Source organism: Perca fluviatilis, chromosome 10 (assembly GCF_010015445.1).
Source record: "Perca fluviatilis chromosome 10, GENO_Pfluv_1.0, whole genome shotgun sequence".
Classification (NCBI taxonomy): domain Eukaryota; kingdom Metazoa; phylum Chordata; class Actinopteri; order Perciformes; family Percidae; genus Perca; species Perca fluviatilis.
Window position 1 is genome coordinate 40,131,330 of NC_053121.1, and position 18,593 is coordinate 40,149,922.

The 18,593-nt window shown below is 48.1% G+C and overlaps 2 protein-coding genes across 5 annotated transcripts in view; both read right to left on the reverse strand.

Annotated features, from left to right (window-relative positions):
* LOC120566838 (E3 ubiquitin-protein ligase TRIM39-like) overlaps positions 1 to 7,171 on the reverse strand; it is a 28,615-nt gene extending 21,444 nt beyond the window's left edge. The window contains exons 1-3 of one of the 4 annotated variants that reach the window (XM_039813498.1): positions 6,810 to 7,171; positions 606 to 2,010; positions 368 to 386 (exon numbers count right to left, since the gene is read on the reverse strand). In XM_039813498.1, coding sequence (XP_039669432.1) covers positions 611 to 1,993 — 1,383 coding nt within the window. In that variant the 5' untranslated portion in view covers positions 1,994 to 2,010; positions 6,810 to 7,171 and the 3' untranslated portion in view covers positions 368 to 386; positions 606 to 610. Of the gene's footprint in view, positions 1 to 367; positions 387 to 482; positions 501 to 591; positions 2,011 to 6,809 lie in introns of those variants that run through there. The other 3 variants (XM_039813499.1, XM_039813497.1, XM_039813496.1) reach the window with 3 other exon arrangements.
* Positions 574 to 18,593, reverse strand: part of LOC120566837 (zinc-binding protein A33-like) — a 23,080-nt gene continuing 5,060 nt past the window's right edge. Inside the window, exon 2 of the mRNA XM_039813495.1 lies at positions 574 to 616. Within this exon, the coding sequence (XP_039669429.1) occupies positions 611 to 616 (6 nt within the window). The 3' untranslated portion in view covers positions 574 to 610. The remainder of the gene's footprint in view (positions 617 to 18,593) is intronic.

Genomic DNA, 18,593 nt, shown 5'->3' on the forward strand with positions numbered 1-18,593 from the left:
CAGGCCAGGCCGGGTTCAGACAGATATTTAGAAATTCTGGTCTGGTTCTGGTCTGGTTCTGGTCTGGATCTGGTCTGGTTCTGGTCTGGTTCTGGTCTGGTTCTGGTCCAGCTCGGTAACCTCAATGCCATAAGGCATTTGTTGTAAAATGGTGCTACTGCTCCTTTAAGAGAGCTCAGTTTGTGTGTGTGTGTTTGTGTGTGTGTGTGTGTGTGTGTTTGTGTTTGTGTGTGTGTGTGTGTATGTATCTGTGTGTGTGTCTGTGTGTGTGTATATATGTATCTGTGTGTGTGTCTGTGTGTGTGTATATGTGTCTGTGTGCGTGTCTGTGTGTGTGTGTGTGTGTGTGTATATGTGTCTGTGTCTGTTTGTGTGTGTGTGTGTGTGTGTGTATATGTGTCTGTGTGTGTATATGTGTGTGTGTGTCTGTGTGTGTGTGTATATGTGACTGTGTGTGTGTGTGTGTCTGTGTGTGCGTGCCTGTGTGTGTGTGTGTGTCTGTCTGTGTCTGTCTGTGTGTTTAGGGTTAGGGTTAGATGGAACACATTAAGGTTTAAGAAGTGAATAGTTGTTTACTATTATTATCACCACCCTAAAACTGCAGACTCTATCAGACCTGTTGTTTAGTCACACAGACCTTCAGTGGGGATATCTTCAGATTACCAACAGTGTCAAAGAATGGAAACATCTTCTCAGTGAAAGTGTGTGTGAAGGTGTGTATGTGTGTGTTAGTATCAGGATCAGAGAACGACAGATTTCCTCTGTTCCAGTCCAGAGTCACTCTGATCCTCTGGAGCTGCTTCTTAAACGGGAGAACAGTGGATGGAGCTGGTGGAGACACTGCTCTGTATTCACCAAACAAGAACTGTATTGTCCATAATCCAGACCGTATGTCTCCCTTCCTCTGGACAGACTCTGCTAACACACCCAGTATCCAGCCTGTACTGTCTCCAACCTCGACATCCCAGCTGTGAGTCCCTGAGTTAAAGCCCTCAGAGCCCAGGACAGTGGGGTAAACAAACCTCTCTGGATTATCAGGAAGCTGCTGTTCCTTCCCTCCTCTCACACTGGTCAGATCTTCAGACAGGATGAGATATGGATGAGCAGTGTTTGGGTCCAGAACCAGAGGAGTGTAGGAGACCAGGTCCTTCATCTTGTTCCAGATGTTGAAGCTCAGGTTGCCCAGGTGTTTGGCCTCGTCTATCAGAGCTCCTGAGAGCAGCTGTGGATCCTCCAGCAGGGGGCTCTGCTGGACTCTTTCCACTGCAGCCTTGTAGTTGATCAGGAATGAGACGTCTTCAGCTCTCAGCTGCTCCTCTGTGGCTCTGACTGTGTCTGAAAGAGCTGCTATCTCTCTGCTCAGAGCCTCCATCTTCTCCTTCATCCTCTGACTCTTCTGCTCCTCTTCCTCCCTCAGTGCAGCCATCCTGGCCTCCTCTTCCTCTTCTAGAAACTGGTGAAGCTTCTTAAACTGATCCTTAATCTGGGTCTCTGTGCGTCGGGCCTGGACCTTCAGGTGTTTTGCTGTTTGATCAAACTTCACTTTAACTTGTTCAAAAACCTTTATCTTCTCCTTTAAGGGCTCCAGAGTTTCCTGGAGTTTCTTCTTGTGTTGTCGTGCAGCTTCATCGATGGGTCTGATTCTGTGGTTGGAGTGTTTTTCTGAATGTAGACAGACGAGACACACTGGCTGCTGATGGTCCAGACAGAAGAGTTTGAGTTTCTCAGAGTGCAGACTGCAGAGAGCCTCTGAAGCTCTCTGATCTCTCTGCTGTAAGAAGGACTCACACAGCTTCTTTAACACCAGACTAACTGGTGGTTCTGGCCTTTTTGATCTTTTCCTACAAACTGGACACTTCTGTGTTGTTTTCTCTGCCCACCAGCTCTTCAGACAGTCTCTACAGAAGCTGTGAGTACACGACAGAACAACAGGATCTCTAAAGACTTCATGACAGACCGAACAGCAGAGATCCTCCTCTGACATGGAAGCCATTTTGTCTCTGAGTGCAGCTGAAAACAGCAGAAAGGGCAAAACATGTTAAAACAGGAAGTCACTTGCACACAGGAGAAGTTTGTCTTCAGCGCTGTCTGTCTGTTTATTTAGGTATGGATGTATTTATGTATAGACTATACTATTTATGTATAGACTAGGGGGAGGGTGTATAGCTACAGACACAGCCCCCCTTCTCTTCTCTGCTTCTCTTCATAGTCGTCAGATTCATCTACCAACCCTTATAGAGCTGGTTCAGGTCTGCCTTGGACCAGCTCTTAGCTATGCTGTTCTAGTTTTAGACTGCTGGGGGACTTCCTCTGACCCACTGAGCTCCTCTCTCCTCTCTTTCCATCTGTGTGCTTCCATGTCCCAGAAATGCTCGTTACTGACCTAGCTCTGGGAGCTTATTCCCCCGAGTCCTTATTCAGACCTGCCAACCTGTACGCATTTTGCGTAGTAGATACGCATTTTGACATCAAAATACGGTGATACGATTTGTCACTTTAAATTACGCGAAAATCAGGTGACTGCTTTGAGTTCACTCGTTGACGTGCAGTAGCCGTCTCAGTCTAACTCTTGATGATAGCAGGATGATAGTAGGCAGATAAAACTTATGGCTAAAACCATAGACAGTATAAAACAGCGTAGCAGCAACGAGCATGCTGGGAAAAAAAACTAAAGAAGAGTTCGATCCATCACACCGTCGGGTCCCTTCCTCTAATGTCAAGCGGGGATATCGGCTACTGATAGTAAAACAAAAGCATAAAATGCAAGTGTTATTCATTCCTCTCTCATTCCCGTTTAGTTTGGTTGGTTTCCCCATATATCTCTGGGTTTCTCCGAGGGAGGACGGTGCTTGCAAAGGTAAACGGATTTGATGTAGAAAGGTGAAATTAATTAATTTACGTAGCCTACCTGTCAACTTTGGAGAAATATGATTTATTTATATTATTATTAATAAAGCCTTGCATTTATAAAGTCTTGGATTTCGTTACAAAGGTCTTATATTGTTTTGCCTTTCCTAGGATTAAGTTCATACCGTAACTAAATTAACTGTTACTAATGTAGGCTAATTAAAAACTGACCGGAGCCCGTCGCTGGACGCACCGGACCGAGACACAAAGTAAACACACCTCTCTGACCGGTACCGGGGGGTAAACAGGCCTCTCTGACCGGTACCGGGGGGTAAACACTACTCTCTGACCGGTACCAGGGGGTAAACAGGCCTCTCTGACCGGTACCGGGGGGCAAACAGGCCTCTCTGACCGGTACCGGGGGGGTAAACACTCCTCTCTGACCGGTACCGGGGGGTAAACACTCCTCTCTGACCGGTACCGGGGGGTAAACAGGCCTCTCTGACCGGTACCGGGGGGTAAACAGGCCTCTCTGACCGGTACCGGGGGGTAAACACTCCTCTCTGACCGGTACCGGGGGGTAAACACTCCTCTCTGACCGGTACCGGGGGGTAAACACTCCTCTCTGACCGGTACCGGGGGGTAAACACTACTCTCTGACCGGTACCAGGGGTAAACAGGCCTCTCTGACCGGTACCGGGGGGTAAACAGGCCTCTCTGGCCGGTACCGGGGGGTAAACACGCCTCTCTGACCAGTACCGGGGCGTTAGCGGTTAAACTGAGTGGAGGATGTGCAGAATGTGTCGGACCTTGGCTGGCCGCTCGGTGCCTTCAGACAAAGCTCAAGCTAACAGGCTAACGGCTTATTAGCTAGCCAAACACCGAGCGGTAACATCTGCAGAGATTGGCTCTGTGAGCGCATTAATCTGCTCGGTGTGCGTCTTATAACAAACAGAGCGAGCAGCCGCCGGACTCTAACATCTGTTGATCCGTGCAGGACCTCACTGTGAGCGAACTGTTTAGAGACGATGTGACCGGCAGGTAACGTTAGCGGTTAGCTGCTACTGTAGCAGAGCTGCAAGGAAACGCTGAACTGAGCGGTGTGTTTTCAGTGTTAAACTCTGCTGCAGGTGTTCATGCACGACTGTTGGTGGTGATCTCCAGAGGTGGAAGACTTACTCACATCATGTAACGCAGTAAAAGTAGAAAAAACTGTGTTGTAGAGTTACACATTACTTGTCAGTTACAAGTCCTGCATTCAACATCTTGCCTATGTAATAGTACAAAAGTATTATCAAAATATACTTAAAGTACCAAAAGTAAAAGTGCTCATTATGCAGTGTAATATATTTTATTTCATTGGATTATATTATGATCCAATTAGTCATTGACATTTTAAAAGGCTTTTTAGAACTGCAACCAGTTCAGAACCCAGAAGTAATGAGGGAGTGGCACTTCTTGATATATTAGAAGTTCTTTGAGTTAACCATAGTCTATAATTATTATGAATCATATTTCTATATCTGTATCAGTGTCTGTGTCCCAACCAGCAGCAACAATTCAATTGAATTTATATTAATTGTCATTCAGCATGTTAGACACACGGAGAACGAAATTCGCTGTCAGGACCAGCAGTATGGCAGTGGCAGTAATTCATTATCCTATGATTAAATAAAAGATAAGGTTTAAAGCGCCCATATTATGCTCATTTTCAGGTTCATAACTGTATTTTAAGGTTGTACCAGAATAGGTTTACATGGTTTAATTTTCAAAAAACACCATATTGTTGTTGTACTGCACAGCTCTCTCTCACTGCTGCAGATCCTCTTTTCACCTGGTTTCTGTTTTAGCTACAGAGTGAGACCTCTTTTCATCTTCTTCTTCTGTACTATCTTTGATTGCACTCGCACATGCTCAGTAGCTCAGATGTAGATCATGTCAGCTAGCTAACTCTAGAGACAGTAAAAGAAAGGCTGTTTCTCCAACTATGTTCAGTTACAAGGCAGGATCAGCTGGGAGACTTCTAAATGAGGGCACACATGTAAGTAGTTCTTTTGGTAGATTATGGTGAACTTGTGTGTGTTGTAGCAGTGCTTTGCTATTGAGAACGACGTAGCATGCTAGCGTTAGCATTAGCGTTAGCACGCTATGCTAACGCATAACGCATGCTAACGAGCTAACAGTTGTGGTTAGCCAGCTCATTTCGGACTGTGACGTCACAGTCCGAGCCGATTTTGAACAGCTCACTAGGAGACTGAAGGCAGGACACATTCAGAAACCAGATCTCACTCAAAACACCATGGATGGGTTTTTTTCAAAGTTTGTATGTGTGTGGAAGCACCAGAGACACAAAAGAACACCCCAAATCCCAGAAAAAGTGATTTTTTCATAATATGGGCACTTTAAATATAGAATAAATAAGATAAGAATTAAAATCAGTTCTTTAAAAACAATCAAAGTGACAAATATTTCAGGGCATCAGCGGTCCATAAAGTGCATCAACGGACCATAAGGTAAAATGCATACAGTTCTTTAGGATGTATACAGTTCTTTAGGATGTATACAGTTCTTTAGGATACAGTTCTTTAGGATGCATACAGTTCTTTAGGATGTATACAGTTCTTTAGGATGCAGTTCTTTAGGATGTATACAGTTCTTTAGGATGCATACAGTTCTTTATGATGTATACAGTTCTTTAGGATGCAGTTCTTTAGGATGCATACAGTTCTTTAGGATGCATACAGTTCTTTAGGATGTATACAGTTCTTTAGGATGTATACAGTTCTTTAGGATGCAGTTCTTTATTATGTATACAGTTCTTTAGGATGCATACAGTTCTTTAGGATGTATACAGTTCTTTAGGATGCATACAGTTCTTTATGATGTATACAGTTCTTTAGGATGCATACAGTTCTTTATTATGTATACAGTTCTTTAGGATGCATACAGTTCTTTAGGATGTATACAGTTCTTTAGGATGCATACAGTTCTTTATGATGTATACAGTTCTTTAGGATGCATACAGTTCTTTAGGATGTATACAGTTCTTTAGGATGCATACAGTTCTTTATGATGTATACAGTTCTTTAGGATGCATACAGTTCTTTATTATGTATACAGTTCTTTAGGATGTATACAGTTCTTTAGGATGTATACAGTTCTTTAGGATGCATACAGTTCTTTAGGATGCATACAGTTCTTTAGGATGTATACAGTTCTTTATGATGTATACAGTTCTTTAGGATGCATACAGTTCTTTATTATGTATACAGTTCTTTAGGATGCATACAGTTCTTTAGGATGTATACAGTTCTTTAGGATGCATACAGTTCTTTAGGATGTATACAGTTCTTTAGGATGTATACAGTTCTTTAGGATGCATACAGTTCTTTAGGATGTATACAGTTCTTTAGGATGTATACAGTTCTTTAGGATGCAGTTCTTTAGGATGCATACAGTTCTTTAGGATGCATACAGTTCTTTAGGATGTATACAGTTCTTTAGGATGTATACAGGTCTTTAGGATGCATACAGTTCTTTATGAAAACAGGAAGACAGATGCCGCCCACTAGGAGCCCGGGTGTGTCTGAGGTTTCTGTCTAAAGGAAGTTGTATCTCACCACTCGAGGTTTCAGCCTCTGATTCTTGTTATCATTTATTACTATAAATAAAATGTAATTGAATTTTAACCCAAACCACTATCTTTTCTTCCTAAACTAAACTAAGTCGTGTTGTTGTCTAAACCTAAGAGGTTCTGGCAGAAAGACCAGAAGCCAAACGTCTCCCCGTTCCCCCGCTGCAGAAAGTTGCCTCAGTTACTTTCACTTTGAGTCTCTGAGTGTTTTTCAGTCTGCAGCAGATTACAGTTGAAGTATTTCACTTCTTTAGTACTTCAGAGCTCCTTCCTGTAACTATCCTCCCTCAGTTAAAGTCACAGCTTTATAATACAAGGGAAATCTTACCGTCTGTCTGTCTGTCTGTCCGTCTACCTGCCTGTCTGTCTGTCTGTTTGTCTGTCGGTGCGTCTCTTCTCACTCACAACTCAACAGGAACTAACTTGTTTCCTGGTTTGTCTCAGATGATGTCATGTAAAGGGCGGAGCTCTCTCAGGCAGCTGATGATTCATCTTAAAGGACAGTTCAGATGTTTGTTCACTGAGCTTCTTCTCAGAGTCACTTAGCTACAGTAGATGGAGGTTGGCACCCCCACAGCCAATCACAGCGCTCACAGCTACATCTGGCATTTATACAGCCAGTCACACAGCTCACAGCTACATCTGGCATTTATACAGCCAGTCACACAGCTCACAGCTACATCTGGCATTTATACAGCTAATCACAGCGCTCACAGCTACATCTGGCATTTATTCAATTCAATTCAATTCAATTTTATTTATAGTATCAAATCATAACATAAGTTATCTCGAGACATTTTACAGATAGAGTAGGTCTAGACCACACTCTATAATTTACAAAGCCCCAACAATTCCAACAATTCCAGTAATTCCCTCAAGAGCAAGCAGTGCGACAGTGGCGAGGAAAAACTCCCTCTTGGGAAGAAACCTCGGACAGACCCAGGCTCTTGGTAGGCGGTGTCTGACGAGCCGGTTGGGGGTGTGATGAACAGTGGCGATAGTAGTCACATTAATAATGGAACAGTGACTGGATGTAGCGGGAAGCTGCAGGGTTCAGCAGGAAGCTGCAGGGTTCAGCAGGAAGCTGCAGGGTTCAGCAGGACGCAGCATGACATTGCAGGGCATCGCTGAGCTCAGCAGGGAGTGCAGCAGGACCACGGCGACAGCTGCAACCAGGGTCTTGGTGCCAACGTTCTCCAAGGAAATACGCTTGGGGAAAAAAGCATAAGGACTCCGGGGAGTAAACTCCCCAGAAGCTAGGATTAGTAACAAGCATTTCTGGGACGGGCTGCACACAAATAGTAATAGTAATAGTAATAGTAACAGTAATAGAAACAGTAATAGAAAGGGAGAGGAGAGAGCAGCTCAGTGTGTCAAAGGAAGGAAGTCCCCCGGCAGTCTAGGACTATAACAGCGTAACTATAACAGGTAACTAAGAGAGACAGGTCATAAGGAGAGGTATGACAGCCAATCACAGCGCTCACAGCTACATCTGGCATTTACACAGCAAATCACAGTGCTCACAGCTACATCTGGCACTTATACAGCCAATCACAGAGCTCACAGCTACATCTGGCATTTATACAGCCAATCACAGAGCTCACAGCTATGGCATTTATACAGCCAATTATATTTTATATTATTATGTTTCTGACTTTAATCTTCCCGTCAGTGACCTTGGTGGTGCAGTGGAGCGAGGTGACCCGTCTGGAGAAGAACACCACGCTGGTGTTGATGTGTTATATATGTTTATAATATTTAATAAAAAATAATTGAGTCTGACTGCCGGCAGTCGGACTCAATGACCCATCGGATTGGTGGAGAGCTAACCAGGAAAGAAGGAGCGGGATGAGCGTGACTAGAGTCTCTCAAAATCTGAGTAAAATCTTTTAAACTGACCTTTGTTGATCTGAAATGAAGACAGATTCAGCAACTGCACGGCCTATTTCTCTCTTCAAATTTTTTCAGAAACATGTCTCAGTGAACTATCCATCCATCCATCTTCGTCCACTTATCCGGTGTCGGGTCGCGGGGGGAGCAGCTCCAGCAGGGGACCCCAAACTTCCCTTTCCCGAGCAACATTAACCAGCTCCGACTGGGGGATCCCGAGGCGTTCCCAGGCCAGGTTGGAGATATAATCCCTCCACCTAGTCCTGGGTCTTCCCCGAGGCCTCCTCCCAGCTGGACGGCCTGGAACACCTCCCCTAGGGAGGCGCCCAGGGGGCATCCTTACCAGATGCCCGAACCACCTCAACTGGCTCGTCCGGCAAAGGAGCGGCGCTCTACTCCGAGCTCCTCACGGATGACTGAGCTTCTCACCCTATCTCTAAAGGAGACGCCAGCCACCCTCCTGAGGAAACACCATTCCGGCGCTTGTACCCTGGATCTGGTTCTTTCGGTCATGACCCAGCCTTCATGACCATAGGTGAGGGTAGGAACGAAAACTGACCGGTAGATCGAGAGCTTTGCCTTCTGGCTCAGCTCTCTTTTCATCACAACGGTGCGATAGATGGAATGTAATAATAATAATAATAATAAATTGAATTTATATAGCGCTTTTCATGGACTCAAAGTCGCTTTACAGGACAGGGTAGATTATAAAAACATAACAAAACAAAACGAGCAAACAAAACAAGTAGAACAAACCAAGATACAGATCAAAAAGGGAGGGGGCAGGTGGACTATGGGTAGGCTGTGGTGAAGAGATGGGTCTTGAGGCGGGACTGGAAGATGGTGAGGGACTCAGAGGGTGCGGATCTCTTTGGGGAGGGAGTTCCAGAGCCTGGGAGCTGCTCTGGAGAAGGCTCTGTCCCCAAAACAGCGCAGGTTGGACTTTTGGATGGAGAGGCAGCCGCAGAGGTGGATCTGAGGGACCGTGAGGGTTGGTAGGGGGAGATGAGGTCAGTGAGGTATGAGGGGGCCAGATGGTGGAGGGCTTTGTAGGTGAGGACCAGGATTTTGTAGGTGATCCGGTGGGAAATAGGAAGCCAGTGGAGTTGTTTTAGGACTGGAGTGATGTGGTGCCAGGATTTGGAGCAGGTGAAGCAGGCGGCTGAGTTCTGGAACAGTTGAAGTCGGTTGATGTTGGTAGAGCTGATGCTGAGGAGAAGTGAGTTACAGTAGTCCAGTCGGGAGGAGATGAAAGCGTGAATGAGTCTTTCAGCAGCGGGGGTGTGAGAGAGAGGGTCTGATTTTGGCGATGTTGGCGGAAGAAAAAGGAGGTTTTAATGACTTGGACGGATGTGAGGCTCAAGGGGAGAGGGTGGAATCAAAGATAAACGCCATGGTTGCGGGGCCTGGGGAGATGGGGAGACAATGGTGCCATCGATGGTGATAGTGGGGTTATTGGTTTTGCTGAGTGTGGATTTGGAGCCGATCAGAAGGAATTCTGTTTTGTCGCTGTTGAGTTTGAGGAAGTTGTGTTGCATCAGGTTTTAATAGCTGACAGACAGGAGTTGATGTGGGAGAGGGAGGATTGTGGGGGTTTGGTGCTGAGGTAGATTGGGGGGTCGTCAGCATAGCAGTGGAAGTCCAGGTTGAAGTGGCGGGGTATCTGACCAAGAGGGAGGATGTAGATGATGAAGAGGAGGGGCCAAGTCACGGAGCCTTGGGGAACACCTTGAGTGACTGTGGCTGTGGCAGAGGTGTGGTTGTGGAGAGAGATGAAATGGGATCTGTTGGAAAGGTAGAGGTGGAGCCAGCTGAGTGCAGTACCTTCGATACCGAGGTCTTTGAGTCTGGTGAGCAGGATGTTATGGCTCACGGCCTCCAGAAGGCTGCACTCAGGTCGAGGAGGATGAGGATGTTGAGGGAACCGGTGTCAGCAAAAGGTGAGGGAGTCGTTGAGGACTTTGAGGAGACGGTTTCTGTGCTGTGTAGGGGGCGAAACCAGATTGGAGAGGTTTGAATAGGTTATTGGCATGAAGGGTTGGGTGTTGGTTGAGGCGACTATGTGTTCCAGGGTTTTAGACAGAAAGGGGAGGTTGGATATTGGGCGGTAGTTGTTGAGAGAGGAGGGATCAGACCAAGGTTTTTAAGGATTGGGGTGACAGCGGCAGTTTTGAAAGCAGAGGGGACAGTTCAAGGGACAGTGAGGAGTTGAAGAGGTTAGTGAGGTAGGGGCATAGGACCGGGAGGCAGGACTTCAGAAGTGGAGTAGGGAGGGGTCAAGGGAGCAGGTAGTGGGTTTGGAAGAGCTGATGAGTTTGGAGATTTCAGGAGGAGTGACTGGGTTAAACTGGGAGAGGAGGAAGTGTGGAGGAGGGGTCCGGAGGTCTGGAGGGATGGGGAGAGGAGGGTCCAAGGTAGGTGCTGGAGTAGATCCTGGGAGGTCAGATACAGGGGGATAGAGATTTGTAAATGAGATTGATTTTGTCAGTGAAAAAGTGGAGGAATGAGTTGCAGAGATCCAGAGTAGAGGTAAGGAGGCTGTTGGTCCGAGGCTTGATGAGGTTGTTCAATGTGGAGAAGAGGGTTCTGGGGTTTTGGCAGGGGTCGGTGAGGATGGTGGAGAGGTAGGCAGATTTGGCAGCAATGAGGGCATCTTTGTAGAAGCGATGGGATGGGTTTATAGGCTTCATGATGGACTATGAGGGATGATTTCTTTGTCAGACGTTCATGTTGGCGGCCAGTTTGTTTCATTTTCCGAGTGCAGGTGTGTACCAGGGTGAAGAGGTGTTAAAAGTGGCGAGTTTTGTTTTGAGGGGGCCAGGGTGTTGAGGGAGGTAGACAAGGTGGAGTTGAGGTGGTCTGTGAGGTCATCGGGTGAGGTGAGGGTTGAGTCCAGGTGGAGAGTGGTGGAGAGCAGGTCAGAGAGATGGTGGGGATTGATCGATTTGAGGTTGCGTTAGGTGATTTCTCTGCGAGGGCGTGGGGTTGGAGAAGGGATGGTGAACCGTATCAGTTTGTGATCAGAGAGGGAAAGAGGCATGGATGGAGGTCGAGCACTGGTTGGTTGGTGGAACGGACCAGGTCGAGGATGTGTCCTTTTTCATGGGTGGGGAATGTGACATGTTGGGGTGAGAGAAGTTATCCAGTAAAATGTTGAATTCTGATGAGAGCTTGCAGGTGGGGAGTCCATGTGGATGTTTAAGTCCGCAGTAGCAGCAGACGTGGAGAGAGAGATGAGGCTAGTGTGAGGGAGTTCAGTAAAATCAGAGAGGAAGGAGGGATTTGGTTTAGGTGGCCGGTAAATGAGGATGACTGTCATGGAGGAAAGAGTTTTGAAGGCGAGATATTCAAACGATGATACTGAGGGGAGGGTGAGTTCTGTGATCCGGAAGTTCTGATTGAAAATGACGGCCGAGGCCACCTCCACGGTGGGAGGCGGGGTTTGCAGATGTAGTTGTAGCCAGGGGGATGCTTGGTTGAGGGAGAAGAAGTCATTGGGTTGTTGCCAGGTTTCGGTCGCGCAGAAGGAAGTCAAGAGTGTTGTCGAGGATTAGTTCATGGAGGGCAGGGCTTTATTGTTGAGCGTCGGGTGTTGAGGAGGGCAAAGTTGGCATGGTGAGAGGGTGGTGGGATGGGGGCAGGCTGGAGAGATCTGAGGTTGTCCCGGTTAGCAGTGCGTGTGGTCGTTGGGGTGTGGGGTATTGCAGTTGAGGGGGACAGTGAGCCGATTAGCAAATGATTGGAGAGTATGATTAAGTGTAAGTGAAGTGGGGAAAGCACTGTAGTCCGGTCCGGGTTTTCTGTGTAGCCTGATGATGCGTTCAGCCCTATGTGAACCAGTGGGAGAAGCAATCTGATGACGTGGGACAGGTGCAACAGAGCGTGCAGGTGACCAGATGGATGGAATGGATTGTCCGTGGTGGAAGAAAACAAACTTGCGGCGAGAGCCTCTGTGGATGTAACGGGGTCGACGTAGAAGTCCGGAAGCTGTTTGATGACTGGGATGCAGGATGGAATGGAGTAGTTACGGGCATTGGACCAGTTGCAGAGTTGAATATTTGATCATGATGCCGAGCGGAGGGACTGAGAGCTCCGTGATAGTGGTTAGCCGTGGGCTAGGACCACAGAAGGTGGAGGTGGAGATGGATGAATGAGGTGTTTGCCAAAATGATCCACGGCATGACCCGAAGGAGAGGAATGTCTAGTCTTGGTGCGCGCTGCATCTGGTGGAGGTTGCCTATGAGGAGGAGGTCAGCAACCGGGTTAGTCGCCCGTAGCAGCTAGGATTTGCCGCCAGCGTTTGGTGAAACGGGGGCAGCTAGCTAGCGGCTAACCGACGAGGCAAGAGTCCGGTCAAGGAGCCCCAGGCGGCTTCGGGAACCAGCAGAGAGACTGTCCAGAGGTACAGAGGCTGTCCAGAGGTAGGGGGTACAGCGAACACAAACACAAGAGAATAGCAGACGAATAGCAGATGAATAGCAGACGGAGAAGCGGCGAATAACCAGCGCCAGCGTCCTCTCACGATAATACCGCACCCGCTGCGCCGATTCTCCGACCAATCTCCCGCTCCATTGTCCCCTCACTCGCGAACAAAACCCCAAGGTACTTGAACTCCTTCACTTGGGGCAAGGACTCATTCCCTACCTGGAGAAGGCATTCCATCAGTTTCCTGCTGAGAACCATGGCCTCCAATGTAGAGGTGCTGATCCTCATCCCAACCGCTTCATACTCGGCTGCGAACCGATCCAGTGAGTGCTGAAGGTCACAGGCCAATGATGCCATCAGGACCACATCATCTGCAAAGAGCAGCGATGAGATCCCCAGCCCACCGAACTGCAACCCCTCCCCACCCCGACTATGCCTTGATATCCTGTCCATAAATATTACAAACAGGATTGGTGACAAAGCGCAGCCCTGGCGGAGCCCAACCCTCACCTCAAACGAGTCCGACTTACTACGAGAACCCGGACACAGCTCTCACTTTAGGTGCGTTACAGAGATTAGATGGCCCTGAGTAGAGGCCCCTCACCCCATACTCCCGCAGCACCTCCCACAGTATCTCCCGGGGGACCCGGTCATACGCCTCCAAATCCACAAAACACATGTAGACCCGGTTGGGCATACTCCCAGGCCCCCTCCAGGATCTTTGCGAGTGAAGATCTGGTCCGTTGTTCCATGACCAGGGACGGAATCCGCATTGTTCCTCCTCAACCTGAGGTTCGATATCGGCCGAACCCTCCTTTCCAGCACCTTGGAGTAGACTTTACCAGGGAGGCTGAGAAGTGTGATACCCCTGTAATTGGCACACACCCTCTGGTCCCCTTTTAAAGGGGAACCACCACCCCAGTCTGCCACTCCTTTGGCACTGTTCCAGACTTCCACGCAATGTTGAAGAGAGCGTGTCAACCAGGACAGCCCCTCCACACCCAGAGCCTTGAGCATTTCTGGACGGATCTCATCAATCCCCCCGGGCTTTGCCACTGTGGAGTTGTTTGACTACATCAGTGACTTCCGCCTGGGAAATCGACGACAATCCCCCATCATCCTCCAGCTCTGCCTCTAACATAGAGGCGTATTAGTCGGATTCAGGAGTTCCTCAAAGTGCTCCTTCCACACGCCCTATTACCTCCTCAGTTGAGGTCAACAGTGTCCCATCCTTACTGTACACAGCTTGGATGGTTCCCTTCCCCCCTCCTGAGGTGGCGAACAGTTTTCCAGAAGCACTTTGGTGCCGACCGAAAGTCCTTCTCCATGTCTTCTCCAAACTTCTCCCACACCCGCTGCTTTGCCTCTTTCACGGCAGAGGCTGCAGCCCTTCCGGCCCTTCGGTACCCTGCAACTGCCTCCGGAGTCCTCTGGGATAACATATCCCGGAAAGACTCCTTCTTCAGTCGGACGGCTTCCCTGACCACCGGTGTCCACCACGGTGTTCGTGGGTTACCGCCCTTGAGGCACCTAAGACCCTAAGACCACAGCTCCTCGCGCCGCCTTCAGCAATGGAAACTTTGAACATTGTCCACTCGGGTTCAATGCCCCCAGCCTCCACAGGGATGCACGAAAAGCTCCGCCCGGAGGTGCGAGTTGAAAGTCTGTTGGACAGGGCCTCCTCACACGTTCCCAATTTACCCCGCACTACGTTTGGGCTTACCAGGTCTGTCCAGAGTCTTCCCCCACCCCTGACCCAACTCACCACCAGATGGTGATCGGTTGACAGCTCTGCCCCTCTCTTCACCCGGTGTGTGTCCAAAACATACGGCCTCAGATCAGATGAAACGATTATAAAATCGATCATTGACCTTCGGCCTAGGGTGCTCTGGTACCAAGTACACTTATGAGCATCCCTATGTTCGAACATGGTGTTGGTTATAGACAATCCATGACTAGCACAGAAGTCCAACAACAAACAACCACTCTGGTTTAGATCAGGGAGGCCGTTCCTCCCAATCACGCCTCTCCAGGTGTCTCCATCATTGCCCACGTGTGCATTGAAGTCCCCAGCAGAACAATGGAGTCCCCACTGGCCCCATGCAGGACTCCACTCAAGGTCTCCAAGAAGGCCGAATACTCCGAACTCCTGTTTGGTGCATATGCACAAACAACAGTCAGAGTTTTCCCCCACCACCACTTGGCGTAGGGGAGGCGACCCTCTCGTCCACCGGGGTAAACTCCAACGTGGGCGCTCAGCCGGGGGCTTGTTAGTATCCCACACCCGCCCGGCACCGCACACCCTGAGCAACTCCGGAGAAGAGAAGAGTCCAACCCCTATCCAGAAGTACGGTTCCAGAACCAAGACCCGTCGCGTGAGGTAAGCCCCACCAGATCTAACCAGTAGCGCTCCACCTCCCGCACCAGTTCCGGCTCCTTCCCCACAGAGGTGACGTTCCACGTCCCCCAGAGCCAGCGTCTTCCGCCCGGGTCTGGTCCGTCGAGGCCCTGACCTTCACTGCCACCCATGTGGCAGCGCACCCCGCCTAGCGGTTCCTCCCACAGGTGGTGGGCCCATGGGCTGGAGATGGGAGCCAGTAGCTTGTTCGGGCTGTGCCCGGCCGGGCTCCGTGGCAAACCCGGCTACCAGGGCTCGCCCGACGAGCCCGCCCGTCTGGGCCTGGCTCCAGACGGGGGCCCCGGGCTCCTCCGGGCAGGGTCACTCCATCTCTACCTTGTTTTTCCATAGGGTTTTTGAACCATTCTTTGTCTGGCCCCTCACCTGAGACCACTTTGCCTTGGGAGACCCTACCAGGAGCACAAAGCTCCAGACAACACAGCCCTCAGGTTCACAGAGACACACAAACCTCTCCACCACGATAAGGTGATGGTTCATGGAGAGGCTCAGTGAACTATTTTAGTCCCAATGAGATCAGATTCTGAACGAGACGCCATGATGGTCAGGGAGCAGCCAGACCCATGTGACGCGGTCGTCCAATCAGCTGCCGGTTTTCATTTTTTGGGCAACAACACAGATTAGCTCCACCTGTTGTTATGGAGACGTATTAGGTCTCGTCTCTTCGGTGTTCTGAGGAACTTTTGGGACCGATTTGGAGAGACTGATCAGTCACACTGGCTCTACTGCTGATGGTCGGCCGTCTGGTTGGGGGGTCTGGGCCTTAAGGAATGAAGTTTTTGTAAGTTTTTGTAAGCATTTCTAAAAAGCCCAACAGAATGATGAGTGTGTATTGAGTAGCTTGTTGGTCTACGGTCTCCCTGCACCGTGACATGTTATTGATATATATATATATATATATATATATATATATATATATATATATAATGTGTAGAGATATATTATGGAATGCCGTTTTATTCACAATTAAATAAATGAATAAATAAATAAATAAATACATCATGAAATAAATAAATGAGGCAATAAATACATAAATAATTAAATACATTATTTCATGGTACTTTTATTTCATAAGTCCATATTTATTTATTTCATTCTGTATTTATTTCCAGTTCTTATATGCAAATCAGGGGGCGTGGCTATATCTCACATTCAGAACAAGGTGAATGGGACTTCTTTGGCAGACCAACAACAGGACAATTTTTACAATTTTCGCCATCTTATTCATCACTAAATTCACTTCTGACAACGTTTTAGGCGAGAAATTAACTGTTTAGATTTCAAATATAGGCAGTCTTGCGAAAATCGTTGCTAAATTGACAATTTAATTCAAAGTTTTTGGAGTTGAGAAGCTCCATAAAGTAACGCGACAACCAGCAGCGCCTGCCCCGGCCGCTGGCTCGTTAGTCGCTGATCTCTTCGGACACCCCGCTGTAGGCTGGAGGTCTCTCAGACCGTACACACACACACACACACACACACACACACACACACACACACACACACACACACACACACACACACCCCGCTGTAGGCTGGAGGTCTCTCAGACCGCTCACACACACACACACACACACACACACACACACACACACACACACACACCCGCTGTAGGCTGGAGGTCTCTCGAGGCGGGCTCACACACACACACACACACACACACACACACACACACACACACACACACACACACCCGCTGTAGGCTGGAGGTCTCTCAGACCGCTCACACACACACACACACACACACACACACACACACACACACACACACACACACACACCGCTGTAGGCTGGAGGTCTCTCAGACCGGCTACACACACACACACACACAAACACACACACACACACACAAACACACACACACACACAAACACACACACACCCGCTGTAGGCTGGAGGTCTCTCAGACCCGCTCACACACACACACACACACACACACACACACACACACACACACACACACACACACACACACACACACACACACACACAGCTGTAGGCTGGACGGCGGTAGCGGCTCATGTAAATAAGAGGCTTTTTATTTGGCCGTTGGCCGGATCGTTTGTTTAAATATCACAACACATGTCCATCATAAGATTAACGGGAACCACCTGGGGTTAACTGTCTTTTCGGAGTTAAACTCAACAAGCACCTGACAACCTCGCTGGCCAGCCGTCTTTCACACACACACACACACACACACACACACACACACACACACACACACACACCCTCTGGACCCTCGGCCCTGTTTCTGATGTATCGTACATCCCGCACAAACACAAAAGTTCACCATTGTTGCTAGGTCTCCAATATAACTGCTAGCCTACCCGTGGTTAGACTAACGGTAACTCTAGTCTTAGTGGAAGGGAGGGGGAGTGCTTAAAACCACTGTAAAAAGTTACAACTTTTCATATTATATTCAGCAATTTGTTATAAAAAGCCATACAAAACAATGATGGGCGGCTCTAATCTTTATGTTTAATAAGCACATTGCTTAACTTCATGAAAAAGGTGACCTGCAATTTACACTTTAACAACGCCTCAGCTGTCGTGTCAACCCGCGGTGGACAGAGTACCACGAGCTGCCTGTTGTGGTGCTCCGTCAGGTCAACGCTAGCTGGTGGTCTAGTTACCCCAGAATAGGTGACTGTGGGCAGGGCACACAGCACCGCAAACTGCCGGTCGTGGTGCTCCGTCAGGTCAACGCTAGCTGGTGGTCTAGTTACCCCAGAATAGGTGACTGTGGGCTGGGCACACAGCACTGCAAACTGCCGGTCGTGGTGCTTCATCAGGTCAGCGCTAGTTGGTGGTCTAATTACCCCAGAATAGGTGACTGTGGGCTGGGCACACAGCACTGCAAACTGCCGGTCGTGGTGCTTCATCAGGTCAACGCTAGCTGGTGGTCTAGTTACCCCAGAATAGGTGACTGTGGGCTGGGCACACAGCACTGCAAACTGCCGGTCATGGTGCTTCATCAGGTCAGCGCTAGTTGGTGGTCTAATTACCCCAGAATAGGTGACTGTGGGCTGGGTAAAGAGTACAGTGTTGCACTCTCACTTCGCCAGCCTTTTTTTGCCCACGGCTCTGTTCTGAATGTGAAAAATAGCCACGCCCCCTGATTTGCATATAAGAACTGGAAATAAATAGAGAGGGAAATAAATAAATGTGGCATTAGGAAAATAAAAGTCTCTTGAAATAAATAAATATGGTATTAGGAAAATAAAAGTCTCTTGAAATAAATAAATGTGGACTTATGAAATAAGTCTCTTGAAATAAATAAATATGGACTTATGAAATAAAAGTACCATGAAATAATTACATTTATTTAATTATTTATGTATTTATTCATTTATTTATTTATTTATGTATTTATTTATT